The 16,523-nt window shown below is 53.7% G+C and overlaps 7 protein-coding genes across 7 annotated transcripts in view; 5 read left to right on the top strand and 2 right to left on the bottom strand.

Moving 5' to 3' along the window:
• Positions 1-756, top strand: part of GUITHDRAFT_154514 (hypothetical protein) — a 1,499-nt gene extending 743 nt beyond the window's left edge. Inside the window, exons 4-6 of the mRNA XM_005826039.1 lie at positions 66-110; positions 281-349; positions 534-756. Of these exons, the coding sequence (XP_005826096.1) occupies positions 66-110; positions 281-349; positions 534-584 (165 nt within the window). The 3' untranslated portion in view covers positions 585-756. The remainder of the gene's footprint in view (positions 1-65; positions 111-280; positions 350-533) is intronic.
• Positions 757-2,061: 1,305 nt separating this feature from the next.
• On the top strand, positions 2,062-5,786 carry GUITHDRAFT_114778 (hypothetical protein; the record flags this gene model as incomplete). The annotated part of the gene is made up of 23 exons (XM_005826040.1): positions 2,062-2,253; positions 2,302-2,373; positions 2,417-2,487; positions 2,550-2,682; positions 2,735-2,836; positions 2,889-2,986; positions 3,034-3,118; positions 3,169-3,240; positions 3,286-3,330; positions 3,388-3,420; positions 3,472-3,675; positions 3,724-3,824; positions 3,981-4,035; positions 4,082-4,129; positions 4,174-4,271; positions 4,316-4,469; positions 4,519-4,563; positions 4,823-4,867; positions 4,914-5,137; positions 5,205-5,238; positions 5,289-5,356; positions 5,468-5,668; positions 5,723-5,786. The coding sequence occupies 23 exons, from the start codon at positions 2,062-2,064 to the stop codon at positions 5,784-5,786; spliced, it is 2,244 nt and encodes a 747-aa protein (XP_005826097.1).
• Positions 5,787-5,974: 188 nt separating this feature from the next.
• On the bottom strand, positions 5,975-6,515 carry GUITHDRAFT_154516 (hypothetical protein; the record flags this gene model as incomplete). Its single annotated transcript, XM_005826041.1, has 1 exon — positions 5,975-6,515. A coding segment is annotated over exon 1 (458 nt), but the record flags the coding sequence as incomplete, so codon positions are not given.
• A 1,910-nt stretch (positions 6,516-8,425) lies between these two features.
• Positions 8,426-8,959, top strand: GUITHDRAFT_154517 (hypothetical protein; the record flags this gene model as incomplete). Its single annotated transcript, XM_005826042.1, has 1 exon — positions 8,426-8,959. The coding sequence occupies exon 1, from the start codon at positions 8,497-8,499 to the stop codon at positions 8,956-8,958; it is 462 nt and encodes a 153-aa protein (XP_005826099.1). The 5' UTR covers positions 8,426-8,496.
• Positions 8,960-9,893: 934 nt separating this feature from the next.
• Positions 9,894-10,884, top strand: GUITHDRAFT_165038 (hypothetical protein; the record flags this gene model as incomplete). The annotated part of the gene is made up of 4 exons (XM_005826043.1): positions 9,894-9,994; positions 10,102-10,131; positions 10,181-10,312; positions 10,363-10,884. Exons 1-4 carry the CDS (start codon positions 9,914-9,916, stop codon positions 10,882-10,884), a joined length of 765 nt encoding a protein of 254 aa, XP_005826100.1. The 5' UTR covers positions 9,894-9,913.
• A 233-nt stretch (positions 10,885-11,117) lies between these two features.
• Positions 11,118-12,800, bottom strand: GUITHDRAFT_114782 (hypothetical protein; the record flags this gene model as incomplete). The annotated part of the gene is made up of 14 exons (XM_005826044.1): positions 11,118-11,163; positions 11,213-11,274; positions 11,323-11,365; positions 11,485-11,534; positions 11,585-11,632; positions 11,690-11,807; positions 11,854-11,928; positions 11,979-12,025; positions 12,071-12,123; positions 12,169-12,228; positions 12,284-12,333; positions 12,505-12,644; positions 12,699-12,734; positions 12,786-12,800. 14 exons carry the CDS (start codon positions 12,798-12,800, stop codon positions 11,118-11,120), a joined length of 843 nt encoding a protein of 280 aa, XP_005826101.1.
• Positions 12,801-15,451: 2,651 nt separating this feature from the next.
• On the top strand, positions 15,452-16,371 carry GUITHDRAFT_76600 (hypothetical protein; the record flags this gene model as incomplete). Its single annotated transcript, XM_005826045.1, has 2 exons — positions 15,452-16,154; positions 16,208-16,371. The coding sequence occupies 2 exons, from the start codon at positions 15,452-15,454 to the stop codon at positions 16,369-16,371; spliced, it is 867 nt and encodes a 288-aa protein (XP_005826102.1).
• Between the last annotated feature and the right edge of the window lie 152 nt (positions 16,372-16,523).

Genomic DNA, 16,523 nt, shown 5'->3' on the forward strand with positions numbered 1-16,523 from the left:
AGGAGGAGGAGGAGGAGGAGGAGTGTGGAAGACGGGGGCCATTGAGGGAAGTTACTCCTCTGCAGAGGTGGAATGAAATCGACGACGAGGGCGTCCTGCATGCTGGGCGGGTAAGGGGGAGGCGGCAAGAGCTGAGCTGAGGGCGTTGAGCGAAGAGGGAGAAGAGGGAGACCGGGAAGGGCGGGTGGACGGAGGACACGGGTGGTGGAGGCAGAGGAGGGGGGGGAGGAGGGATAGGAAGGCGGGAAGGGGAGGAGTTCGGCTGATGAGGATGCGGCAGACGCTTGCGGGAACTTCTTGTCTTAAGGAGATGAATTTGTTCGGGAACAAACTCAGCTCCGATGGGAAGGTATCGCCATGCTCCTTCTCCTCCTCTACCTCTTCTTCAGCTTCCTTCCACCCTCCTCGTCGTCTCCGTCATTCACCAAATCCCTCATCCCTTCCTCGTCCTCTTTCTGCTCCTCCCTCTGCCTCCTCCTCGTCATCATCTTGTCATCATCACCACCGCAACCACCATCTGATGTGCTTGCCAGGCACAAGCTGAACTACAACGACAAGTACCATCCATCAAAGTCATGAAGTAACAACTGAGTCAGACCGGCCGCTTTCATTCTTATCATCCCCTCCTACTCGAGCACATCTAAATCCTCCGCCATCTCCAGACTCTTCAGAACCTCTTCCATCATCTCTGTCTTCAGCTTTCCCCACTCCTCGTACGTGTGAATCTGGACCGCAGCAAGAAACAGTCTCTGTGAGAAACTTGGCAAGCGGAACTCAACAAATTCTCCTCCTCCTCCTCCTCCCACAAGCGCTTCCGCTTCAGGCTTCTTGCTCCTCCTCTCTTCTTCACTCTCTCCTTCCTCCTTTTCTTCATCCTTCTCGTCATCTCCTGGCATCGCCTGTGGCAGGCGAACGGTCTTGTCTTCGTATTCTTTGCAGGAAAGGCCGAAGGCGATGCTGATGCGAGGGCAGGCACTGCTGTCTTTGCTCTCTCCTCCCGAATGCACAAGCCTCCCACTCCACACCAGGAGGTCTCCTGGGCTAGCAGGACAAGGCTGGAAGTCATTCTCGGGGGGAACAAAGTCTTTCTCCTGCTCTTGCCTCATGTAGTCTTCATCTCTGCTGGCAGGACAGTACTGAATGCAGCTGTTGGCTTCACTCGCTCTCGTCAGAGGGATCCAACACGTCGCATACATGGGACAGACATGCGGGTCGCCCCTCTTGTCCTGCCGCTTGTTGGCCTGCCCCGCACTCCTCCCCTCCCCTCCCTCCACCCTCGCACTGGGAAACCTCACCCGCTCAAAAGGCATGTCTGTGCGGTCTCTGTGAGGAGGAAATCCTCTCTCCATCTTCTTCGGGTCGACGTGCCATGCGTACCAGTCGAAGTTGAGCTCCAGCCTTGGGTGGATGGTCTGCCGCATCAGAGGCACAAGGGTGTGAGCGATCTCCCAGGCCTCGTCGAAGAGGATGATGAAGAGAGGGTGTAGACCTCTGTCGACTAGACTTCTCACTCCTCTCTGCAGGCGATCCAGTGTGTCCTCCTCCTCTATCACATCCCTCATTGCGAAGAACCCTTCGCGTTCCATGGAAGACCTGAACCGCCTGACGTCTCCTTCCTCCGCCATCTTCACCTTCATTCTTCTCCGTCCGCAGCTGATCTTGAGCCATGGCAGCATCTCTCGCCAGTAGTCTGACTTCTTCACCTCCCCCCTCCTTCCCTCCCTCCCCTCCCCGCTCGCCTCCTTGGCTTCTTGCATGTCGTGGTACGCTTTTTTTTTTAATGGTTTTAGTCAAGTTCTCAGGTCTGAGGCGGACCGGTTTGTTCATTTTCGGAGACTGGTAGGATCACGACCATGGCGGGAAGCTCTTCCCCGAAGCGGATCAGAGTGAGTTCGGGATGGTGGCGTATACATGGCGGAGGGGCGAAGGATGGAGGGAGGGAGGAGGGAGATGAATGTCGCTGCTCCTGATGGTGGCATGCGTTGGGCCGCGCTTGTCACCAAGTTGTATTCAGGCCGTACAAGCAGCAGAGCCTGATGAGCAGATCTGACACCATCTGCTATGAGCTTTCCTGAGCCGAAGATGAAGGCTGGCTGGCTGGATGAAGAGCGGGAGGTGGTCTCAGGTCCAACGTCAAGCACCGACAGACACCTCAGGGAAGTCGAAGATGACAGGAGGGACTACCTCTCATCTCAATCTATTCCCCCCGTCGTCCCTCCTTCACTCTCGGCGAGCTCGATGAGGTTCAAGCAGGTCAGGGCCCCGTCGCTGCATGTAAGTTGATGACTCGATCATGTGCAGGAGCCCGGCGCGTTAGTTTCAGACAGAACAAGAGCTAACGCAAGTGTTGAGCTGACTCGATCTTTGTGGGCCGTGAACGTCTTGAATCTCTCATCCTCCTTACCGCAATCCGCAGCTCGAGCTCGCCATGGGACATCAACGGTATTCGATTCTCCAGCACGGCGAAAGCAGTGGTTCTAGGGCACAGTGAGCATCAGCATCCGTACTGATATGTTCGAGGCGAACAAGTGTCTGACTCGTTGGATCAGATGGAAGACTCTTGCCATACTTTGCGGCCCGTATGAAGTTGAAAGCATGAGAGCGGTAGACGCGCTGAGAGCACTGGGCAAGGAAGAACTTGTTGGAGCTCTTGGAGGCGGATATAGCGAGATGAGATCTAAGGTTTGATGTGTCTGCTAGAGGTATGTGTTAACTGATACCTGATACCTGCTAGCTCATTGCTGCCTTGTGGTCAAGCAAGAGTTCTCGAGTTAGACAGAAGATCTGCTATCTTGTACAAGAGTTCGCTTCCGGCCCAGACCGCTCTTTCATTGAGGTTTGAGATAAGCTACTTGCACACACAAACATACAGAGCTAAGTCTTGACAGGAAATGATGATAGCTTGTGAAGATGAAAGCCCTGCCGTGCGAGCAGCTGCAATATCATGTTTGAACAGCCTGTTGAGTCATGAGGGTGCTGGGGACTTGTGCGTCACTTTCATGTCAAGTGAATAGCGCTGATTTCCAGTTGCAGCTTGCCTCAGGTATTGCCGTTGATAAAGAAGAGAGTGAGAGACGATAGTGCCGAAGTGAAGAAAGCAGCGCTGATGGCTTTGTCGGTGACTTGCTGATCTGTCAGTTCCTTGAGTGTTGTTGATTGAGGTGTAAGAACCTAGCTAAAGCCCGAGATGTGTCAACTCTCATGCTGCTGGTTGAATCCGTAGAGAACGTGAACGCTGAGGTCGTGCAAGGGCTTGTCTTTGCCTGAGTGACCTCTGCCATCCAGGTGAGCAGCACAGCTCAAAGTTCCCTCTTGCAGATCATGAAAAAGGTAATTCCGAGAGGGTTTCTCCTGCCGATTGAGTTTGAATGATTTTGGTTTACTCAGGATGCTGTGGAGTACAGTCGCATTGAGATGAAGGTAAACTCATCATATCATTTGAGGTCCATCCCTTTGAATCAAATGCAACAGATGTCTTTAATTACTTTTGTCAAGAGCCTTGCTCATACATACAGAAACGACATGTTGGCGAGATTTGAAAATGCCTTTGGAGAGTTTGACATCAACGGGGAAAGAGTAACAGACCCAGAGCGTGTGAGAACAACTCTAGAGGGTGCGATCGGAAACAACATCCACCAACTCGCTGCTCTATCTGACCTACTGTCGGAGCCAAACGTAACAAATGCCAGGGGATTGTCAAGGTGACTGACGAAAACTTGAAAGGAAAACATGTCATGGGAAAAGTTTCGAGGATGTCTAGAGGTGGACGAAGCTGTCGACTGGCACCCGCCTTTGAGGGTCCCGTCCTTGTTCCGACTGCTCTGGTTGATGAGAACTCAAGACTGTCAGTGTTCCATCCAACGAGTTGCTTGCTGCATCGAACCCAAGGTAGACGGTGAGCAGCAGGGGGGGAAGGACATTGCCTGTCAAGCGCTCAAGTAGTTGATGCCCGCTGGTTGTGCCGGACTGAATCGACTCAGGCTGTGGATCTCCTGGTTTGGTTTGCATGATATTCAAAGTCGATGCGATCTGCGGGTATTACCTTGACTAGTCACTGAGTTGCAATGATTGGTCCTTGCAGCTGCCGGATGGGAGGACCAAGTTGTTTGCACTTGTAGAGGACATGCTGGTTTGTGCTGGTTGATGATGTTTCATTGTATGATAGCCATCCAGGTACTCAAAGACGGAGATCGAGAAGCCAGACAAGACGTGCTGTTTGACTTCCTTGGCCGTCCATTAGTTTACAGATCAGAGGATTCTTGGGCTTGGGCGTATGATTACCTGTTGTGCTTGCCGACGTCTGATCTCCTTCAAGGAACAGAAGGAATTGGCTGTATCAAGGACCCTACAATTATTACGATGCTGCTACTGGAGAGCCGATTCTGTCCAGCGATTTCAGCTTCAGCAAATTCTTTGCGATCAGAAGGGAAGGTGATGAACTAGAGATGATAGACAGAAGAACGGATGAGGTGTTGTTTTGTTCTCCGATCTTTCCTTTTGATGTCTTTCGTCCTGCAGCGGATCTTTGCGTTTTGGAAGCCGTTGTTTCTGGAATGTGTCAAAGTATGTGCCTTATGAGGGTTGTTTTGATCTCCGCTTACGACTGACACTCGACGACCATCACAGTCAGAAGTCGACTCAACAGAAGCTGAAGCAGAGTTTACAGTAGATGTTGAGAGAGACATGTCAAGAGTTGACTTCTCTCAATCAACTTTCTTCGTATACCTTTGGTTGAGGACAACGGAATCCGGCAAGCAGCTTATTCAACTACAGGAAAGAGCGGGTTGCATTGTCAAATCGTTTGAGATGATTATCACAACAGGGCTCTTGTGATTTGACGTATGCCATGAAGTTTGGGGCTGTGAAGGTACGTTGAAGAAAATCCTGAACACATATGAAGCAACACCATGAAGATGTGCGAAGCGACTGAGGAGGAAGAGGATCAAACTTGGTCCACCTGCGATATGGCAATGTCAGACATGGAGGACAGCATCGGCAGTTCTACCAGAGAGCTGTGCGACTCTGAGCTGATGGGCGTGAAGTATCGAGCAGCTCACTTGGATTGCTCTTGTTGGTTTCAAACAAGGACGAGGATTGCAAGAGCACAGGACAAACTCATCAGAGAGCTTCTGGAGAGGTGATGAGTACATGAAACATGCTCGTTGGACTCGACTGCTGGCACGCAGTCTTATTTCTTGTGACAGGGTGGGAAGTGAGAACGCAACGATGAGGTTGAGTGTGAGTGAAATAGCTTCTGAAGCTTCAAAGGTTTGTAAACAAACATGCAGTGCTCGAAAGTCTTGGAGCAAACGGACAAAGACATCCAGCAAAAAATGGTTGCTGGCTTATTCAAGAGGTCTCTTGTCCACATGTTGATTTGTGATGATGATGGGCATGAGGATGGAGGTGGAGGACAACGATGATGATCAAGACAATGCTGATGACATGTGCTGATGTGCTGATGCAGACTGAAGGCGGAAACTACTACCTCACACTTTGACATCATGTCTCTGCTCGTCAGATTTGCCTCTGACACCAGCCAGAAGGAAGATATCATACTTCGAGCACTGGAGATGACCAGACAAGAACTCAAACATGTCAGGGTCGCTGGGCTAGAGCTTCTTGCTAGCTTGTGCGAGCCCAAAGATACTCGACTGAACGAGCTGATGTGAGGAAGAAAAGAAAGAGATGTTGAAGACTCGCTGCTCTGACTGCCTTGCAGAAGTCAAATGAGTTGTGATGACGACTATGCCGTGCGAGCTATAGCCTTCCGACTGAATCATTAGAAATGTCTGCGATTAACGTTAAAACGATCTGTAAACTTAGCCCACGATGCTTGAGATTCCCTCGACCATTGAACCGCACCTCTTTAAATTAGACTACAAAGACTCCAGCTGTTTAGAAGCTCCTTCCAACTCGATCGACCTGGTTGTGAAAGCTCTCCTATTCTTAAGGTGTTCGTTTGCAAGGGTGTACATTCCATCAGTCATTTATTGACTCGATAAACATCTCTATACACAAGCTTCGTCTACATTCTCTCGACCTACACAATGACATGCTCTTGCTTCCATTGCATTCCGTCCTACCCCTCCTCGTGTCCCTCGTCCTCGATCCCAACCTCGGAAGTGTAGCGCATCCATTCCTTACGATCAAGCGCCCCCTCCTGTCCTCGCCGATGTAGTCGCTGGGGCAGCTGGTAGCATAGTCCTCGTCTCGGCTGGCGCTGATGTCGTCTGCCAGCTCCTGGTGCTCGGCTCTCGATGGTGTCTTCTCCGACGTCTCCCAGTCTTGCAGGAAAGCAAGCTCGGCCTCATGGGAGTCAAGGAGAGAGAAGTCACAGATGAGGTTGGCGCTGCTGCTGACGGGGCTCACACAGGCCGAGGAGCCCCATAGCTCGATGAAGGCGCTCATATCTGTTGGTGGCATGCTGTCGCGGCTCGTCATGGTGCAAGAGTTGTGTGCGGAGCGACGGTCAAGCTTCTTATGTACGGGAACGGGGGAAATGCACACCCCCTGATGAGGCTCTGTTGGCACCCCGTCTTATCCCCATGAAACCACCCCACCCTCAGGACCGGCTAGAGGATTCTCCCCGAGTCTGTGGCTCTCTCGGGCGCATCGGTTGTGCTCGAGTCTCACCCGCTGACTAACCGGCGCCGTGCTGATGCCGTGATCCCGGCCTCGCTTCCCGCTCCACCGGTCCTTGGGAGGTGAGATCTAGACCACCGGGTGGTGTAGGAACCGGAGACATGCTCCAGGGATCTGGAGGAGCTCGAGGAGGTGCGGTATGACGGTCAACGAGTAAAAAGCTTTTCTCTAACAAAGTCGTTGCGCCATGACCAGCGCCGTGCCGACACGAATGACTCGTCAACCTGAAGCGAGAGTGGGTCCCGGACTCAAGTTTCACAAATTGAGTCACGGTACCACGGTACCTCCCATAGCTCGCTCAGAAGTTTTCAAGTCTATTTATTAGCCTCCTCCTGTTGCTTCCTGTCGTCTACCTTGCCCTCCAGTCAACTCGCCCCATGTCCTTCTTTCCTCACCCGCTCTCTTTCGCCTCTCTTAGCCTCTCCTCTCAGCTCCAGGGCCCCTCGCGCACCAAGCAGCTCGCCTGTCTCCAGGCGTCCATCCGCCTTATCCAGTCGGGCAAGCCTGTGGTCGGGGCGACGGGGGACCTGATCCTGATGAGACCGTCTGCTGCTCGAGTGAGGGTCGAGAGCGAGGAGGGAGAAAGCGCGAAGGCCGGGAGGGCAAGACAACAGTGTATAGCGAGGGCGACATCAACGTGAAGAAGCGAGTATAGGATTGTAATAAGATGTATATCTATGTAAAGGTCTATCGAGAGACAAGTGAGTTGAGTTTCTTCCCGATGTACAGGCACAGGCCCCTCAAAATCTCTTTCCGTTAGTGCATGCATGCAATCGTGTCGACGTTATTATATGATGATTCCAGCCCTTGTTCCTTGCAAGATGATGGCGTTTAGATTCTCGGCGCCAGTGTACTCAAGCTCAGTTGTGCCAGTGTATGGAGTAGATTCAAGACTATGCAGGAAAAGCTTAAGATTCATTCAACACACATTTACATACTATTGTATCAAAATATTCTACGTAATCGCTTCTTCACGTTGATGTCGCCCTCGCTATACACTGTTGTCTTGCCCTCCCGGCCTTCGCGCTTTCTCCCTCCTCGCTCTCGACCCTCACTCGAGCAGCAGACGGTCTCATCAGGATCAGGTCCCCCGTCGCCCCGACCACAGGCTTGCCCGACTGGATAAGGCGGATGGACGCCTGGAGACAGGCGAGCTGCTTGGCGCGCGAGGGGCCCTGGAGCTGGGAGGAGGGGCTAAGAGGGGCGAAAGAGAGCGGGTGGGTAGGAGGAAAGAAGGACATGGGTGACACAGCAGGACAAGGGCAGGCAGGGAACGAGCAAATGACTTGAGGAAGCTATACAGCAATTCAGCTTTGGGCAGGCAGGAGGGCGGAGGTGTTCCGGCCGGAAGCAAGCGATGGATTTGAAGCCGTACACGGGAAGCGGAGGAGGATTCGTGGCCTTGCTGACGGGCAATAGGACCGTGAGAGCTGCTCTAGCCCTTCGCATCTGGGGGCCAAGAGAGCCAGAGAAGGTTGACATGATAAAGCTTTTTACTCGTTGACCGTCATACCGCACCTCCTCGAGCTCCTCCAGATCCCTGGAGCATGTCTCCGGTTCCTACACCACCCGGTGGTCTAGATCTCACCTCCCAAGGACCGGTGGAGCGGGAAGCGAGGCCGGGATCACGGCATCAGCACGGCGCCGGTTAGTCAGCGGGTGAGACTCGAGCACAACCGATGCGCCCGAGAGAGCCACAGACTCGGGGAGAATCCTCTAGCCGGTCCTGAGGGTGGGGTGGTTTCATGGGGATAAGACGGGGTGCCAACAGGGCCTCATCAGGGGGTGTGCATTTCCCCCGTTCCCGTACATAAGAAGCTTGACCGTCGCTCCGCACACAACTCTTGCACCATGACGAGCCGCGACAGCATGCCACCAACAGACATGAGCGCCTTCATCGAGCTATGGGGCTCCTCGGCCTGTGTGAGCCCCGTCAGCAGCAGCGCCAACCTCATCTGCGACTTCTCTCTCCTTGACTCCCATGAGGCCGAGCTTGCTTTCCTGCACGACTGGGAGACGTCGGAGAAGACACCATCGAGAGCCGAGCACCAGGAGCTGGCAGACGACATCAGCGCCAGCCGAGACGAGGACTATGCTACCAGCTGCCCCAGCGACTACATCGGCGAGGACAGGAGGGGGCGCTTGATCGTAAGGAATGGATGCGCTACACTTCCGAGGTTGGGATCGAGGACGAGGGACACGAGGAGGGGTAGGACGGAATGCAATGGAAGCAAGAGCATGTCATTGTGTAGGTCGAGAGAATGTAGACGAAGCTTGTGTATAGAGATGTTTATCGAGTCAATAAATGACTGATTCAATGCAAAAACTGGCATGCTACTGTAAGTTTTCTTGAATCTCTGAGTTCCAAGAGCTTGAGTCCCAAGAGCTTGAAACGTCAACGCTTTTCCATTCTTCAGATATGCATACACATGTCAAGATCCTAGAAGTCTAAGGAACTCAGAGGCTAGATTGCAGCAGCTGCTCGGGAAATACCTTCACGACCCTGACGACCGTCACCCCCGTTACGGTCGGACTGGCAAAATTCTGATCCGATCAGGCTGCGTCAGTGCCTGGTAGTACTGTTATGTCGAGGTCTCACTGGCTGACAGGCTGAGAGTCGATCGTCGGAGCTGCTGCTGGCCCTTGATCCACTCAGTCCGCCAGATCCGGGGAGTCCGACCGTCTGACATTACCGTACCGTACGACGGTAAATCAATCGGAGAGTCCGTGGCAGTGAGTACGGTAGTACGGTCATGACCGCAAAAGTATCTGCCATCACGGGAAACGTGACAGTGACTCGCGGGCGGGGCCTCAGAGTCACAGTGCAGGCTTGCCAACCGGGCCGTTGCCACCGGAACGGTGCTCCGACTCAGTCACTACTGTAGGCCGGGCCGCGCTCCTTGACTGAGCCTCCGACTCCGAGGGCCCGGCTGACGCACTGTGACAGACGGAGCCTCCGGGTGATGAACTCAGGCCCTCGGAACAGGCCGCCGGGCCGCGGGCTTCGGCTTGCCAGGACTCTCGCCGGGGCCTCCGGCCCGCGTTTTGCAGCCCAGTGACTCCGAACCGTCCGGAAGTTCGCCGCCGCCGGGCCCCGGGAACTCGGAACTTCGGCGGCCCGGCGGCGGGCCGGCAACAGTGGACGGTGACGGTGACAGTGAACGGCCGGGCGGGCGGGCCAGTGTTCCTCAGATTAGCTTAAACCATTTTTCTTGCTTTAAAAATCAGCCAGCCTCCCCCTATTCATTGCAACAGCGGCTCTTCGGCCATGCAGCGCAATATGCTGCTCGTGGGTAGAGCCGCCATGGCCTGTGCCGCTCTCATACTCTTCACCAGCCTGCTTTCTAAGGTCCTCCATGTTTGATTCCGCCTCTCATGATTCTCTTCTCCACTGCACTCCCATATCCCACTCCTTTTTCACACTTCCGGCAATTTTTTGATAGTTGCTCGTGACAGGGGGGGCAGAAGTCATCGCTACTGGAGCAGGTGACGATGACATGTTGGCACTCATCGTTTCTCATATCTTGGCATGCAGAAGTCGGCGGGTGCAGAGTTCCAGGAGCTCTTCATTGTACCAGAGGCAAACGTTCTCACTGGAGCAGGCCAGCGCCCCGTTTCTCACCATGTGAAGAAGGGACCCAGTGCAGCATCAACTTCGTCACAGCATGTGAGTCGCAGATTCATGAGATCTGCAGATCTGCTCACATGGTGGTTCAGGCTGCTCATGCTGTGAGCAAGGGGAGTGCACACAAGGCGGCACCTGCCCCCAAACCAGTTGCGAAACCATGGACGAAAGCTCAGATGCAGGTGGCTCAGAATGTGAGGAAGGCGATGATGAGCCAGCACGAGTCCTTAGAGAAAGCTGCACGCGATAGCGCAGAGAAACAGTACTGGAGCCGCATCAAGGCTTCACTCGCTCATGAGAGACATAGACTGCGTGGGTTCAGGGGCAGGGAAGCCATGTACCAAGCTAGGAAGGCTCTGCAGGATGAAGAAGCTTCTGATGCAGACCTTGCGATCACCAAGACCAGACAGCAGAAACTTCGCAACAAGATAGACGAGATGTCGTCGGAGAAGGCAAGATCCTTTCATCCCCTTTCCGCGTGTGACACATTAGAGCAGAGGCAGGAAGACGAGGACGCTTACCATGCTATCGAGAGCCATAGGATCGACTACACCAAGTGTGGAGATGCATGCAAGACTGCAAGTCGCATCGTAGCGGGTGAGATCGTTTGTTGAACTGAAATGCCTCGTTCCTCAGTAGTGTACCGCAGGTAACTGAGTACCAGACCTTTACTCCGTACCCTCCTTATTTACATGTAATCTCTATCATCGTTGGGCGTACCCCAGACACCATAATTTGAATAACACGGACTGTTCCGTGAGTTACTTTAAGCAGCCTTCAGTAAACGTTTTCACGAGTATGTCTGGAACGAGTGACAGGTTACCTCATCAGTGCGTGGAGGCATGTGTCAAAGGTAGACGCGTGTGCACATGTCTTCATCGTGCTCCTTCTCCCTGCACGAGCCTCGTCAGTCAGTTTCCAATCGTTTGGTAGCGAAGGCACCAGTTTGTTCGGCAGTTGTCATGGTGTTTCACAACCGCGTCGTCCGCCCCGATCCTACCTTTCTGTCGAGAGATGTTAAAAAAATGCTCCGAGGCCATTCTGAGGAAGACCTCAAAGACTTCTTGTTCCAACAAGGATTGTTCTGCCTCCGACCTGAGCAGAGCTCGTGATCATCGAACAAGAGACGACACAAAAAATCGTGTCGGATGAAATGTTCAGTGGAGTGGACACAACCTACACCGCAATTTGGCACGTCTCACGCAAGAATGTACCTGCTTGAGAGATTTTTCTTCTTTCTCACTTCGTTCTGCATTCTTGAAAGCTTGAAAGGGAATCAGAGCTCGCGAGATGTACATAAGCATATATCTATACCATCCTTGCAGCTTCGAAACTCAATTCATCGACGGGCGAAATGTCTGCCTACAATGCAAGCTGAGCCTCAAGCAATAGGTTTTCAATCTCCCCCACATGGTTCACCACAATGGGGCTCGCTCCATGCTCCAGCAGAAGCTGGATAGTGCTCCAGGCCAGTTCGTTGTTGAGGGATGAATCTTTGAGAATCTCGCACGCGAAGTGGAAGGTGGTATTGCCTTCCCTGATACAATCTCAGCATGCCAGCACTAGATGCAGCAGGAGCTCACAGGTCACGACCGTGCACATCTGCTCCTCGTTGAAGCAGAGCTTGCAAGATCGACAAAGATCCGATTCTTGTTGCTCTGATGTCAAGTATGAGCTGATAGCAAACAGCGGCCAAGGTTTGACGCACAGGATCAGCGGTGTGCTTCCTGTACTGTCGCCATCGTTGATTGGCATCTACAGCTGGAGTGAGCGTGAAGGTGAGAGGCGATACGAGTCTACCCCATACTCGTCCAGTAGCATCTCCACGATGTTGGTGCGATTTTTCATGCATGCTGTCACGGAAGTCAAATCAAGAAGGCGCAGGGAGGGCAAGGTACCGAAATGCAGCAATGAATGCCGGTATTCGTTGGTCCTTATGTTCAAGAGGCATTCCTCCCCTAGAGGGAATCTTATCACTCTCAGCTCTTCTCACCAGGTCCTTCATCCTCGTACCTCGGTTCTGGCATGCTTGCAGCAACACCTTCAATACGCTCAAGCTCCCGCTGCTGCGGGTTGCATCAGTCGCTACCCGCTATCATGCAACTTTGAATGCCTTGTCGCGCAGTGCGCTGCTGTCCAGCCCATAGAATCTTGACTGCAGTCATGTTCTCAGAGGAGAAATTGTATCACAAGAGACATCGTATGAGATGAGGCATTGAACGAGAAAAGCTTACATGGTTATGTCTGCTCCGCAACTCAACAGATTCTCGACAACTCGCTCGTTCCCAACAGTGCTGGCCCAATGCAAAGCTGTCCTTCCATCTTCATCTCGTGCGTCCGGGCCTGATTCCTCTACCACTGGGAAGGAAGCAGACTGGTCATAACAGCTCACTACATCTTATCTTCAATCTCTCTTACATCTCATCACGGTATCCTCGTCTCCCACTCTCGCAGCTGCCCACACCTGCATGCGGTCAGAGCGAGTTCCCCGGAAAGGGTGAGAGTGGTTATGTACCGAAGGCTCTCCCATGTTGTAGGACTTGCGATGTCAAGATGTCAGACTCTTGATAACACACACTAAAGTCTCGTTAAACTTACATACTCCCAGGATCTGTTATACTCCCCTCCACCGTGTAGGCGGAGAGGTCGAGGGATGGCAGGAGGGAGCTGGAGTCCGGAGACGAGGGAGGAGGAGAGAGAGCAAGATGAGGTGCAAGGAGGAGGGAAAGGAGAGTGTGTTGCTCTAGCTCTAGCCGTCGTCTTACTGCTCGTCGTAGCTTGAGGAGGAAACAGCATAGCGAGTCCGAACAGCATTGCGACCACCCGCGATCCTGCCATGGCGCCCAACTCTGAAACTTTCAAACTTCGAAGACTCGCTGCAAGTCAATCCCCATCTGAAAACTTTCAAACTTAAAACTTGCTTTCCGACCCTGGGGCATGTAATGGGCGACAATGGCGGAGGGAGGGGAAGCACGAGGCCGCAATGGTGGCGATGGCTCTTCCTGTTGTCATGCCCTGTGCTCACTTCATCCTTCTGTTATCCTATCACCGCTCCTCCCCTCCCTCTGACAGCTCAACCCTCAGCCTTCCTCCTCCCGCCTGAGAATCCCCTCCTCTCGTCAAGGCCTGCACAGTTTTCACCTCCAAGACTTCGCATGAGACTTGCGACAAGGCTCTCCTCCTTAAGAAGGGCTGGTTCTTGCCTGTTGTTTCCTCCTCGCTCCTCCTTCCTGCGCCCGATTCCTCCTGCTCTGTCGGGCGAACAGCAGAGGAGACATCAGACTGGTCCCCGGTCCCTCGCCATGAGTGCCAGCGCCGGCAATGCAGGATTGGGACAAGAGCTGATGCGGCATGCGTCAGAGAAGAATCTTAGTCTAGAGCCACTTGAGAAAGAATTCTTCTCGTCTCTTGTTCTCGTCCTGCGACGCCACGAGCAGCAGGGCACGGAGGAAATCCCTGCAGACCGAGCAGCTCGCTCGCTGTATTGTAACAGCCTCATCCTATCCCTCGCCTCCCAGGGGCTCCATGCAGGCAGCATGTCAAAGAGCGAAGGAGACGGATCCCCGATGTGGCCAGACGATGCATTGCTGACCTCCGTAGCTGATGTCCTTTCGGTGCGATTGGTTTGTCACAAGCGGGGTCAGGAGGCTGCGGGTGACAGTGGGGATATCATGGTATTTCATTGAAACATGACATGTTCCTTTGTTATCACGCGCGTTGCTCCTGATCGCTGCTGGTGCAGGTGTCGAACTATGGGTCGGTTGCTGCTGGCTCGGAAGTCGACGAGATTCACCTGGCGACGACGCCTGCTGGTTTTGTCGGGCAGCTGATTCCGAACAAGCATGGCGGGAGCAAGACACAACAAGAGATCGCCGTAAAGCAAAGCTCGCAGACCGACACGCTCTTCGTCTTCTTTGACCTTGAAAGCACTGGCCTGGATGTTGCCGCAGACCACATCACACAGATCGCGGCAGAAGCGTACATCATGCCTTCATTGGATTTGGCAACAAGTGCCGATACAGAACAGAAACCGTCAGCGCGTGCGGAGCTGTTGAGCAAGTTCTCAAGATTGGTTCAGCCGGGTGTACCCATAAGCCCGCCAGCCTCTGCGATCACGGGGCTGACCAACGAGATGCTTGCGGATACTCCCAGGTGAGGTCGAACCCCTGGGGATGAACAAGTGCTGAGTGTTGTCTCCTCTTGCAGGTTTGATGAGCAGGGAAAAGAGTTCCTCGCATGGCTGGAAGAGCAGGTACAGAAGTGCAGAGGATCGCTGGATGCCAGCAGGGGCTTGCGGACGGTGCTGATCGCGCACAACGGGTTGAAGTTCGATTTCTTGCTGTTAGGGCACGAGATGAGGAGGCACAACCTTCCTACTTCTGCCTTGGAGGAATTCACGCTGTGGGACACGCTGGTTTACTTCAGAGAGAGGGGACACAAGGTCTGCAAACTTGGTGTCCTCTTCGAAGAGAAGTTCAAGAAACCTCTTGACAACGCGCACGATGCCACTGTTGACGTGTCAGCGCTGGCCCATCTCACGCTCCGCGCATTCAACGATGACGCGGCGCCAAGTGCTGATGGAGCATCATTCATGCCGGTGGCAGCGGCTGAGGTCGCTTCTGTCCTCGAGCACGTGGACGAGAAGGGCGTCTGTGCGATCAGTTCAGTGTTCTTCCATGACCAGGCAGCTCAAGTCGTGGAGGATGTGGAGAGGTGGACAGCAAGTGGATCAAAGTCAGATCGACCCCTGGCCGTCTTGTCGGCATCGCCTCAGACGGTACCGGCCGATGGCGGAGTGAAAGTGAACTGCTTGATCGAGAACCTGGAGGCCACGGGCAAGGATCAAATACTAGCCCTCATCCGTGCTGACCCCAAGCGCAAAGCCAAGCCTGGCGAGAGCGACTTTCAAGGGATAAGACTGACAGTGCTTGACGTGCGCAAATACTCGTTGCAGCAGGGTGAGGGCACCGGGGGCGAGGCTCCGTCGTTCACCTGGTGATTTTCTTTCTACTTCAGGAGAACAGCTGAAAGTTGCTGTTGTATTAGTGTGACGGTAGCGATCCCTCCTGCTCCTGCTCAGGAGAAGGCCCCTGCATCGTTGGAAGTTTTCATAGGTGACATGAGGCCGTTGGACGAGTTTGTCTCCTTCAAAGTGGACTATGAGAGAGGTACTTGACTGACATGTGTCATTCTTTTTTCTCAACTGAACTTCCCTATGTTTCGCACTGTTTGCTTTGCACGGCAGCCTGGCAAAAGAAGTATTTCAATCCTTTCTCTCAAGGACTGAGCAAGAAACCAGAGACGAGCGTTTCCCCTCCACCTGCCCATGCTCCACCGGTGGAAAGCCTCAAGGGAAAGGACTTGTACCAGGCGCTCGAGCAACTTCCGAGCGACTGGAGAGATTTCCTAGCGGATGAGACGGACAAAGAATACTTCAAGGACCTCAACGATTTCTACGTGGATGAGGTTTCCAAAGGCGCTACTGTCTACCCTCCCACTCGAGACATCTTCGGGGCCTTCTGCCTCTGCCCTCTCGACCAAGTCTCAGTCATCATCGTCGGGCAGGATCCGTACCACGGCCCCGGGCAGGCGCACGGGCTGGCGTTCTCCGTCCGTCAAGGCGTGGCGCCTCCGCCGAGCTTGCAGAACATCTTCAAGGAACTCGAGTCGGACCCAGCCGTCAGCTTCCAACGGCCTCGCCATGGCTGCTTGGAGGGATGGGCGAAGCAGGGAGTTCTCCTACTCAACACCTGCCTCACTGTCCGCGCTGGGCAGGCCCTCTCTCACCAGGCGAAGGGATGGGAGAAATTCACCGACGCCGTGATCTCCAAGCTAGACAAGCAGTGCGATGGACTCGTCTTCCTCCTCTGGGGTCAGCCAGCAGGTAGCTGATATGCTCCGCCTATGTGTGCCGGTCGCCCTGATTAGCGTGTGCAGCAAAGAAGTGCTCGAGTGTGGATGAGAGCAAGCACATGGTGCTGAAAGCTCCCCATCCTTCGCCGCTGTCCGCTAGGCGAGGCTTCTTCGGATGCAAGCACTTCTCTCTCTGCAACGAGTATCTTTCCGCACAGAGCAAGAAGGAGATCAATTGGCAGACATGAATCGCATCATAACTCAGTAAACACCGGGTAGAATGTTGTTCAACTCAGTACCGTCGTCATGACGGCGAACCGTCCGGCCACGGCCGCCGGGCCCGGCACTGGCACTGACTCAGTGATGGTGGCAAGTGGGAGTCAGTCGTCTTACAGACCCT

The sequence above is a fragment of the Guillardia theta genome, assembly GCF_000315625.1.
Source record: "Guillardia theta CCMP2712 unplaced genomic scaffold GUITHscaffold_78, whole genome shotgun sequence".
Lineage (NCBI taxonomy): Eukaryota > Cryptophyceae > Pyrenomonadales > Geminigeraceae > Guillardia > Guillardia theta.